General features: G+C 37.6%; 1 protein-coding gene across 1 annotated transcript in view; it reads left to right on the forward strand.

Annotated features, from left to right (window-relative positions):
- The first annotated feature begins 273 nt into the window (after nt 1–273).
- Nucleotides 274–12489, forward strand: part of erfl3 (Ets2 repressor factor like 3) — a 59357-nt gene continuing 47141 nt past the window's right edge. Inside the window, exon 1 of the mRNA XM_051131939.1 lies at nt 274–837. Within this exon, the coding sequence (XP_050987896.1) occupies nt 816–837 (22 nt within the window). The 5' untranslated portion in view covers nt 274–815. The remainder of the gene's footprint in view (nt 838–12489) is intronic.

Below are 12489 nucleotides of genomic sequence, written 5' to 3' on the forward strand. Positions count from 1 at the left end.
TCGAAAAACACTTGTTGCTGACGTTAACGGGCGCGATGACGCTGAATCTCAAGTTCTCGTAGGACGCGGATGTGATGTCATCACGAACAATGGCTATGGCGGTCTCCATAACGACGCCTCGTGCTGCAGTGACGCCAGCCTCGGCTCGTGGTGAGGGGGCGTGACTCAGCCAATGCCCGAGCCCCCCCCCACCGCCCGCCCCGTTCCCCTCCTTCCCCCGACCGTGTGGGCGGCCCCGTGCGGCAGCAGCGAGCGAAACACGACACCCGAGAGAGAGAGAGAAATGGGGGGAGGAGACAGCGAGTAGTTTCAGACTAGGGAGAGTGGAGGAAGGAAAAAAAGTCGGTGTGAAAGAGAGAATGGGAAACTGACTGATATACTGCGAATGGCGAGCCTCGGGAGAGCAGATGACAAACTAACACAAGGATAAAATGTTGCGAGAATCATCAACTGGGAACAAGAGCGCGCGCGTGTAACAGAGAGACGCTGAGTGCTGCTTTTCTGCCGTGTTGGGATTGTATCGATCGCTCCCGGGACAGAAGGGAAAGCGCTGTTTCGGAACTCCGTTGCACCCCGTCCCGTCGCGCCAGTGGAAGTACTGAGCCGCTTTCCCAAACTCAGCGCTGTCGGTCGGCGGGTTTAGAGGGATCGTGTAAAGAGGCCAGAACGCGTACAGCGGGAGCAACAAGAGCGCTGAACATTGGACAAAAGTTTGGCCTTTTGGAGACGGGGGTGCGGGAGAGGCCGAGTCTCGCCACTGCTGAACTGACAACTTAACCCAGCTTGCTGTGTTTTAGGGGCAGATAACTTTCACCATGAAAACCCCGGGGGACGCGGGTAAGTTACGCAGGCATTCATGATCAAGTGCGGCCACAACTTCTTTGACTTGCGAGCTTGTTGAGTCAGGATTTCACAAACAGCTTTCTGTATATTATCCACCAGTCAGCAATGTCAAAACGAATGCATTAGTTTCACAACTGACTTTTAACTTTTAGAAAAGTTACTTTTACTACTCTGACATGTCAACTGATTCACTACTGTTTGGTTTCCATGTTTACATTATCAGGTCGATAATATACAGTTAAAATAATGTCCATTCATTTTAAAACCTGAAGTGTCGCGGTAGTCTAGACGTGTTGTCCAGCTCAGCGAATTCATTCTAGTAGTTCTGATGTTAACAAGTTCTCCAGTTTGCGGGTTTGCTTTAAATAGTTACATTCAAACCTAATGACCGCTTCATTTCAGTTTCTTCCAGTCCTGACAGCGCAAAGCGCGCTGGACCTGTTGAATGGCTACTTCTTTAAACCAGCAAGCCTGTACTTCTGGCGTTCTTGGAAATATGTCGAAATCGATGCTGTGGATTCCCAGCAAAATGTTAAATACCTTTTTTCCCCCCTAAAAAATATTCCTCCTGCGCGTACCAGCTGTGCAACTCAAGCGCCAGCTTTGAACCAGTAGCATGCATGGCACATTCAAAATGGAAGCCCGCATTCTCACAGGAGTGTTTAATAAACGTTTTCCCTACTTTGTTTATAAACTAACCACTTTATAGCCCAGTTTCTATGGATTTTAAATACAGGCCTTTACGCTTTTAAAGTGCAGCGAGGTCTAATAACACAGAGCTGCGCACTAATTTCCCGATTGGTGAATGATGAATGCTTTCCAGTAGTTTGAATTCACTTTAATCACTGTTAGCATACTTGCCGCAAGTATTCATTTCGTAACATGTATCTACTTGTCCAGTGTGTACTTGTGAAGTTGCTACTGTCCCGCCAACTACAGGAAGTTTCAGTAGCCGTGTTCAGGAGGCCTATTGTGGCAAGTTTGGGAATCCATGTTGAGACTCTCTCGCTTTCTCTCTCTCTCTCAATCACAATCAATTCTGTCACATCGCGATTTTCTCCACGGTCGTACTCCGCCACCCACGCTGCTCGAAGTTTTACGGACTTTATTTATTACAATGTATCAACACTGTCTCAACACAACACAACAATGTATCAACACAACGTCATAACACAGTCTGTGACGCGATGCGTTGTAGTTTTGTCTCGCCTTAATGAAGTTCGTCCGGCTCTGCGTGAAGTCTTACCACTTTATGGTCACTTTCACTTTTATAAACCCTGGCTTCCTCTCCTCACAAGTAAAGCTTGTTGTTTTTAGCTGAACTCTGCATTTTTGTAGTATTTAGCATGTTAAATTGTATTTTTTATTCGAAGAATAGTGACTACTTGGTAAAGTGCAAATGAGCTTGCCTTTTCAGTTTGTGAGTTTATGTCTGGGTTAGTTAAAGTTATTTTCTTTAATATAGTTGATAAATAATTGTACTTTATATCCCAAAGCGTGGCATGTTTGCTTGTGTGTGAGTTGGCAGTGAAACTTTTTACAGCGTGAGTCTTCGATATCTGAAGGAAACGCGTTACCTCATAAGTTCATTTTATTTGCTGTTATCAGTATTAATACATTTGAAAACCACATTACACTTTCAGCTGTGATTTGTTTAGACAACATTATCCAAAATTTCACTATCACTAAGAAGGTGTATAAAGTTGAAATTAATGAAGGTTTTGTGGTTGACCTCTTGACCTGCTCTAAAATGTGTACTTGAATTTGTAGCATTGGTTTTCCCTTTTCGCAAGATAATAGTTTCATATCACACATATCTCATCTTAAATCAAAGAGACGATGCCATTTTTATGTATGTTGACTTTCAGTTTGATGGAATGCAGAGAGGGGTTGAAATGTTGCTTTAAGTCAGGTGGCAATAACTACTATAGGTACCTTGCGGTTTTATCAGTCTACGGCTGTGCGGGCCACATTCTGACCTCGATAGTTACGAGGTGAGCTCAGCTGCTGAGTATGCAAGCGAGCAAGAGAGTGAGACGAAGATACAGTACTGAGTATAGGATGTGGTTTCCATGTGCTTCACTCTTCATCAGATTTTAGTATCTCTTTAGTCTGTGTTCTTACCTGCAAACACCCACAGCGGTATAAATACGTAGTGCATTTCGGTGAGAGAGCATTTTCTCTGAAAGCCGTGGTTTGTTATGAGAACAGGAGGTGACAACAGCGTCGGTATGGTGTGCATACTGATAAAGTCATGTGTGTGTTTGTCGGTCCCTGTAAAACTGACACTATCGACTTCATCAAAAAGCTTTCGCCACATGAATCGCATTAGATAAGAGACTCTGCTTTTATCAGTTTCTCACTCTCTGACTGCCACTTTGCATGAATTCAGAGAATGATGCGCACCTCTTCAGGCTTTCTTCTTTTCCGGATTCTGTGCGTTTGCACAAATAGGCCTCAGCTGACCCTGGCTGATCTTGTTTCCTATGTAACATCTGAAAGTGTCTGTGGTTTAACTATGGTCTACCCATCAGGCCTCAGTGTGTATTTAGTACAGCAGTATCCTGAATGGCTAACCCTGTAATTTGTGCGCCGTCTCATGAGATGGTCGTTAGTGAAGAGTCTGTGGTTAAGATTGCAGCTTTAATTTGTAATATTGTATTGTAATTTTTTTATAGAGGTATGTGTTAACCATCAGTGTCAGAATTGTATTCAGTATTCATTATTTGCCCCCAGAGGCATTTATGATATATATATATATATATATATATTTTTTTTTTTCAACCATATTGTGTTGACCTTGTCAAATAGCCTAATTTTTAAATTAGTAAAATAAATTCTCAGTGGGAATAATTACGTAAGATGTTATTAATTAAAATAAATGAACATGCTTGCAGATATTCAACAGTTGCTAGTGTGATATTGCTTTTACACAACGGATAAATAAACTAGAAATTAATAATGAGTAACTTACATAGCCAGTTACGATATTATTTATTATTATTATTGTTGTGTTTTGGTGTTTTAAAGAAATTGCCTGAGTGAACGATTAAATGACTCACTCATAAATACAGTTCCTTTTTTGTTAGTTTTGTTGAATGAGTCAGTGCTGTTGAATGAATCGTTTAAGTGAATAATTCAATGATTCCCTTATAAAGAATGCAATTCAAATTTGAACTGTATAAATAATAGGGTTGCGATTCGATTCCAATTTGATTCAATATCATTTATTTTGGATATGTGTCAGGTACACTACATGGCAAATTTTTTCAAGTTTACGGCCACTGAATGTTTTATTCTGAGGTAAATGTGAAGTGTCATTGTTTACAAGCAGTTATATTGATGTCTTTCATCGGATGAAACACTGTCTGCGTTTCCATTACCCTTCAAATTGAGCGAATTAAAAATACACCTAATGGAAACGTGTCAATTTCGCAAAAATGGCCATATATCACAAAAAAGTTTATACACTTGCATGAGGTGGTTTTTCAGGCAATTCAAAAAAGGAATATTTTGCAATACTGCAATGAAAACTTTTTTTACAGGTCACATGTAAAGATACACGCATACGCCTCCTTTAATTAAATATAGCCCAAATCCCACCAAAATCCATTGCCATGACTTCTAGCGAGAAGGATAAAATTACATTTTAGTTGCAAAACTTTGTTTAATGGGAATGTTGTCATTTCGCAATACTTATAAAATATCTGCAAAGTTTTGCGCAAATATGTAATGTGATGAAAACGCGCCTATTGACTGAGCGATTACATGAGACAGGATATAGATTTCGGTAAGTTGTACTCTTTCTTTTAACATACCTTCAGACGTTCATTCATGTTTATTTTGTCCTGTAACTGTTTAAAACAGAAGAGATGATCAGTTAACATGCTATTCATTCTGCTGTTTCTCTTGAACTGAGGCACTACAGTGATCTGTTACTCCACAGCAAACGGTGCCAACACTGACTTTATTCTGTGAATATTGTAATAAAAAATGCACAGAATTTGAAATCGGAGACTTTGTTTCATATCAAAAGTAACAAAGCACAAAGCTTATTGCGATTAATTGTATGGGAGGTGTGCTACAATGTTCCATTCATTAACTGAAAACAGGCTAGATGAATCGATTCTTGGAATTCAAGAATCGATAGCGTTTGTAAAAACGAGAATCGCTTAAAATCAATATTTCCTACCCAGCCCTAATAAATAAATTTAAGTAATAGCAGCTATATCACGTTTTAAATTTCAGCTGCAGTTTTCATGTGTTTCATGTTGCTTATTCTATTTATTTGCTTTGTTCTACATGTTTGCCTGTGTGTTTGTGAGTGTTTCGTTGTCATGCTCACTGTAAGCTGGTTTCCATGTAGGTGTAATAGATTGTTAATTTGGAATAATTAGCAGCCTTTTATCGCCGGTTCACATTGTCACACAGGAGACCGTGTGCTCCATTTTAGTCAGTGTTATGCAGCCGCCTCAGTTGTTCAGGTCTCTCTGGAACCAGTTCAAAATCAACAGGCACCTCTCTATGTTTACATGCTTATGTATCCTGTTCGGCAGCATGTGCGTGTGTTTGTGCGAGACAGCCAGCGATCGAGCGTGTTTTGTATTTTCCGCACTGCCTAGTTTCCCATCAGGTCCATCAAATGCTTGCGCCGTCATGCTATTTCTGTGAACGCCTGTAAATGTCACACACACAGGCAGGACTTTTCGATGACGTTGAAGTGCGAGACCTTATTAAACGCTGCAGCGATACAATCTGTACTTTTTTCTTACATCGGTCGCCTTGGGAGAACTTGTACCTCGATTTGGGAGCGTTGGGAATAAATGTTTCACTGGAAGTGTACGGATGGTGTATTTCTAGGGATGAACAAGGTCCTCTGGGGTTGAATAGTATTTTGTTTGTTTTTACCCCTGGAGAACAATAATGGTGTGTCCACCGACAGGGGAGCAGCACAGTGGTTTGTGTGTGTTTGCTATGTCAGTGGGTTACGGGGGCAGCGTAGAATACGAGCGAGAGCGTCCATGTGTTGGAGTCATTTATGGACTGACAGAAGCACAGAGGCCCCTGTGTATGATTGGGGGAAGGGGGGGGACATGTGTGTGTATGACCCTGACCTCGTGACCTTCCATAGCTGCACCCCTAACCCTGCATTCCAGCACACGCCCCTGCCCCCGCCGGTTACATGCCACGCAGCCAATGGCACGACGGCCCGATGTCATCTTCTCAACCGCATATGATACTCTAGAAAAGCGCATGAACCACTTCAGCCTGGTTTCATTTCCTTATCTAATTTCCTAAATTCTTCTGTGTAATTCCCCATTTCTTCAGATCAGAAGTGCCACAGATTTACAATATTTGATTAAGGTTCTAGTTCTCTGTAGTTAGTGAGGTCAGATGTCATCTCGTTCTCACTTTCCTTCCCTTCTGGTCTGTACCTCCTCTTCGAGCATCAGGAGAATGTTAAACATTCAAAGCAAATATGAGTTTTGTTGTCACTCAAAGTTGTAGCACATCAGATCAAGTTGATGATTGAAGTGTTGTGCGGAGAGAATAGTTTAACCGATGCTCTATTATGTGGTTTGATATTTGCATGTCTTTCACAATAGCATACCTCACATATCCGAAGAGCCTTCAGTAGGATGTTCATTAACATGACAAACCACTGAAGATGAACTTAGAGGCCTTTATGAAACCATGGGATGCTGTGTCAGGGTGATCATTTTTGGGTTTCCATTCAAGCACAAAGCAATTAATCTTTGATTTTTATACTTACAAGTTTGCAGATTCCCAAAAGTGTCATTAGCTAACTACGTTCATTAGTTCCATTAAACTCTATTGGCGACCATAGTTGCTTCTGGTACTGTTATTGTGTCGGTAGTAATATATATATATATATATATATATGTATTTGTAACCCCCAAATATCTTTGATTAATAAAAAGTAAAAAAAAATAAAAAGCTTTTGTTACATTATACACTATACCATTCAAATAATTCAATAATTTTAATAGTAAAAATATTTCAAAATAAGACTGTTTTTGTTGTACTTTGAATCAAATAAATGCAGGCTTGGTGAGCAGAAGAGACTTCTTTAAAAAGCATAAAAAACCTTATTGTTAAAAAACTTGTGACTGGTAGTGACTTTGACTATATATATACACGTAACTTTTTTTTCACTCTGTAATATTTTATTTGTGACAAACCAAACTCTTCATAAAATAACTAATTTTTGACCAATGGTGGCAATGGTCATTTAGTCTCGTAAATATGTTTGCACATCATTTCATTGGATGATGATGCTAATGATGCTGCTGTTAATTATTGTTATCTGCACTTGATTCCTTAATATTATTTTTGAAGAATAAGAAGTTATTATTGAACACAACCTAAACTTGAAACATTATTTTATAGAAGTTAAAAAGTAAAACCTCTTATTTCTAATATCCTTATGCCATCTGCTACTTACGGTTGCGCTTTCAACTATGTGTGCCATCTTTGATATATAAGAAGGCGTGTTGTGCCAACCAAACACTTGAGAGGGAATTAAAACATATGGCTTTATTGATATATTTAGCAAAACCCTGATTCACTAGCTTAAAGAAGAAGTCCACTTCCAACACAAAGATTCACATATAATGTACTCACCCCCTTGTCATCCAAGATGTTCATGTCTTTCTTTCTTCAGTTGTAAAGAAGTTATGTTTCTGAGGAAAAAAATTCAGCATTTTTCTCCATATAATGGCTATGGTGCCCCAATTTTGAACTTCCAAAATGCAGTTTAAGTGCGGCTTCAAATGATCCCAAATGCAGTTGTATTTGATCCCAGCCAAGAAAGAAGGGTCTTACCTAGTGAAACGATTGGTTATTTTCATTAAAATAATACAATTATATACTTTTTAATGCCAAACGCTTGTCTTGTCTTTACCTTGGCTGTTTTTTTCAGGTTTATGACAGTTAGGGTATGTCGAAACTCCTATCTCATGTTCTCCTTCAACTTCAAAATCATCCTATATCGCTGTTTTACCTTTTTTGTTAAGGGTGTTTGATCTTCTTTGCATGTTTACTTTGGGTCGGTACTTCTGCAGCAATGATTTTGAAATGATTTTTGAAGTTGAGGGAGAAAATACGATTGGAGTTTTTCAACATACCCTAACTGACTTAAGCCAGAATACACAGAGTTCAAGGCAAGACGAGCGTTGTATTTTTAAAATTTTATTTTTTTAATGAAAATAACTGATCGTTTCGGTAGATAGGACCATTCTTCCTTGACTGGGATCATTTATAACCGCATTTGGGATCGTTTGAAGCCGAATTTAAACTGCATTTTGTACGTTCAAAATCGGGGCACCATATCAGTCCATTATATGAAGAAAAATGCTGAAATGTTTCCCTCAAAAAACATAATTTCCTTACACCCGAAGAAAGTAAGACATGAAGATGGTGGATGAAAAGGGGATGAGTACATTATATGTGAATCTTTGTTTTGAAAGTGGACTTCTTTAAAAACAGAATATCTAGACTTGGATTAGTTATCATGTCACTTTACCTTTATATATAATCAATTTATCAGCTGAACAACTCTGAAAACCTGCTTCGACATCTAAATGTTCACTATCAGTTTGACTATGCAGAAAAAAAAATGTCCCAGACTGTATTGCACAGCAAAATAACAAGGTAGAAAAGGACTATTCATTCACAAAATAGGATAAAATACTTATTTTATACTATACTTATATAGTTATTTTATATTTTATACTTATTAATACTAATACTTTAAATGTTATTGAATGCGGTCTGTGGATGTTAATATGCTCATTTTATTGAGATGCTAAAGGTTAAGTGACCTTTTCGGCTGGTTTTTAAACATCTCTTTCCAACCACTGTTTACACTTCATACTGTAGCTTTCCATTACACGTTCAGAGAAACCTCCATTAGCCTTTTATTAGACTTGCACATAATTGCACTGCGCAAAGAGAGTTCGGACATCTGTTTTCACTCACTTAGGACGACGCACAAGAGATGCGGTCCTACAGACTATATATATCGAGCCACGTTTATTGATTTTGAATGATGGACAAAGTGTTGATATTGACGGACGCGCCATTGACGACCGATAATAGGCCAATCTTCTCATGGTTCAGCAAACACTCACTCAGTTAACGCTGACACACATGCTCTCACACTGGTTTGTTTTGCAGAAAAAAACGTGGACCTCCCACATTCCTGCTCAAAGCTTAAATCACTGCAGCCTGTGTGGCATTACTCATTCCAGGAAAAGCATTCTGCCAAACACACACACACTCACTCACTCATTTACTCAAGCACTAACTCTCACACATCGAATCGCATTCTTGGAAAAGCTCGCTTTTAGAGCATTCTTAGCGCACACGGATGCTTCAGTCCTTGACACAGACACGAATGTTTAACTTTTAGGTCATGTCGGTGTCTTAACATGAGTTAAAATCTTTTTCTCAGAGAGATTAACTATGTTTGTGGCTGTGCTTCTTTCTGTCACGCTGTACTTAGTTGTTTTCCCGACACTTTTTTGTGCTGATCCGGCTGCTCATTAGAGCTCAGCTGCTGTTAGATTGTGTGTTCTGGGTCCAGACTGTCATCAGGAGCTTCTGTGCTTGAACCTGATGAAATGCAGCCTGCTCTGCTGTGAAAGAATGTTGCTCTCTGTGTGTGTGTGTGTGTGTGTGTGTGTGTGTGTGAGAAAGAGAAATGTAATACAGGTACTTTACAGAGGCTGCATTGTCATGAGCGTGACTCAGTGTAACACCTGGATCGTGTGCCCGTGTGTGTGTTTTTGTGAGTGCATCATCCAGCGACGTTGAGACGTTAACTGATGTTAAGTGCTGGTCATAAGCCCTTCAGATAAGGAGTGTTTTGTTCACATTGTGCCCTATATGTGAGACCGTTTCCTTTTTCTATGTTCTCCACCTTTGACTCACTCCACGTGGATCTATTATTGGATAAATGTTAATCCATGCTGGATGTGTAATTTTTGTTGTGATGTTGCTTGAAGGTGTATGTGTGTGTGTGTGGGTCAGGTTTTGCCTATTTTGTGTGGTCCAGATGTCCCATTACAGATGAATCTGAAAAAAATACCAAAAAAAGTAATATTGTGAAATATTATTGCAATTTCTAATACTGGTTTCCTGTTTTAGTATGCAGAAATCAGATTTATTTCTGTTACGCAATGCTGAATTTTCATTGGTGTCACATGATCCTTCAGCAATCATTCTAATATGCTGATTTTGAAACTTGTTCTGCTTAATATTCTTTGGAACCTGTGATACTTTTTTCTTTGATTCTTTGATTAATAAAAATCTAAAAAAGCAGCATTTTTTCAAAACTGAACCTTTTCTAGTAATATAAGCTTTTACTATCACTTTTTATCCATTTAACACATCCTTGCTAAATGAAAGTGTTATTTCTTAAATCTGTTTTGAATAGTTTTTTTTTTTTTTTTACTTTTTGTCAAAGAATCCTGAAAAAATATGACACGTCCCAAAACATATTAAGCAGCACAACTGTTTTCAACACTGATAATAAAATGTTAGAATGATTTCTGAAGCATCATGTGACACTGAAGACTTAAGTAATGATGCTAAAAATTCAGCTTTGCATCACAGGAATAAATTATATTTTAAAGTATATTCAGATAGAAAACTGTTATTTTAAATTACAATAATATTTCACAAAATTACAGCTTTTTCTGTATTTTTCATCAAATAGATACAGCTTTGATGCGCATAAGAAACTTCTTTAAAAACATTAAAAATTATACTGATCCCAAACCATTGAACGGCAGTGTAGTAGGATAGATAGAATATAAAATTAGGTTAAAAAATAATATTATTAATAATTTATTTATAACATTGGATTAATGTGTTAAAATGTCAGTATTTATGTTTAATATAAAAAATCATATTTTTATATATTTATAATAATATATTAATAAAAATAATATAATATAATAATATAAATAATACATTTTAAATACATTTATTTTATACTAAGTGTAGTTCAAATCTATTAAACAATTTTCTGACATGTTGCTCAAGACTTATAGAGACTGATATAAAAACATTATAATTAAACTTTATTTGAAGTACTACTTGTGCACAAGGCACATTTCTTAATATTAAGCCTAAAATGTATTTTAATTTCACTACTGATGAAGATTTTGAACCTCAGCACTACTTTTGCACAACTAACGTCCATTAAGAACAAAATTAGTTGATCAAGTTTAATAGACTTTAACTATGCCAGTATAGTAATACTAAAAGTACAATTGCAGAGTATTTTTATTAAGCACGTAAACATGCAAATGTATTTGTAGTATACTTATCATGAAATGTATTTTAAATACATCTTAGTATATTTATTTTTCACTAGGGGTGAGCTATAGATTTTATTTTAAGACAAAAAGTTTTAACAATAGCATTAGAGGCTAGTTTATAGTTTCAGCAATGATATAAAAAAACAATAGATGTCTGTGTTATGTCGTCATTTAACTAGCTAAACACATCTGTGTATGTGTACGAGTTTGTGATAATGCTATTCAAATAATAATGAAAGTCAGCGCACACACTTTAATTCATTATATACACAGTCTAAACCTGTGTGTTTTAGAGTGTGTGTTTGTGTGGTCAACTGCCGGGAATTCAAATGCTGTCTGGCGCCACTTTAACACCCCACCCCACCCCCTCTCCTCCCCTCCGTACCCCTTTCCTTCTCTTCTGAGGAATGCAAGATCATGTTCGCTCTCTCTCTCTTTCTCTCTCTCACGCTTTTCCTCGGTTCTTCTCTTCATATGCTGAAACCTGTTCAAGAGCTTACTGGAGTTTGTTCTGAACTTTGAACCAGTTTGTCACCGGCATTTACGGCACTCACTTTCTAATTCATCAGTTAGGGTGTGTATGTGTTTAGTGAAGGGAAGGTCTGTGTGTCTCGCTCTCTGTCTGTGTGTGTGTGTGTGTGTGTGTGTGTGAGAGAGACGTATTGGATATGAACAGGCGAGTATGTGCATGTGCACCTGTGCACTAAGTACTGTTAATCATATAAAGGCCAGGATGGAAGACAGGTGGAAAATGTTTTTAGAGCTGCGAAGATAGGACGTCCTACCCTCACGTGCCACCCGCTTGTTGTGTAGACACTTTGTTTGAGTTGTGATATTCTGTTACACGTTCACAGAAGGCCGGCTGGATTTCAACCCAACGCGCCTTAGTATGACTATATTAAATAACATAACTGTGCAGATACAAGTCGCCAGGTCTGAATGTGAAACAAGGTTCAGTGGATTTCTATTATATGGTGAATAATAATAAAAAAGAAATATTAAAATTTTTAATATTTAATTAAACATTAAATATTTAAATATAAAACATACATATTTAGGCATATAAAATATATCTAAAAGATTCCAAATATATGTGTGTGTATGTATATATATATATATATATTTTGAAAGGGTGTCGTTTGTACATCATTTTGTACAAAAATAATTAAATTCATATTATAATATTTAATGTTTTATTTATTTATTTATTTATTTGTTTTTTTTAGGGGTTGAAGTGTGTAGCACTATTGTAATTGTTAGAATGGTGACGGATCAGAGATTTCCAAATAAAACTGAT

The sequence above is a fragment of the Labeo rohita genome, chromosome 16, assembly GCF_022985175.1.
Source record: "Labeo rohita strain BAU-BD-2019 chromosome 16, IGBB_LRoh.1.0, whole genome shotgun sequence".
NCBI classification, from domain to species: Eukaryota; Metazoa; Chordata; class Actinopteri; order Cypriniformes; family Cyprinidae; genus Labeo; species Labeo rohita.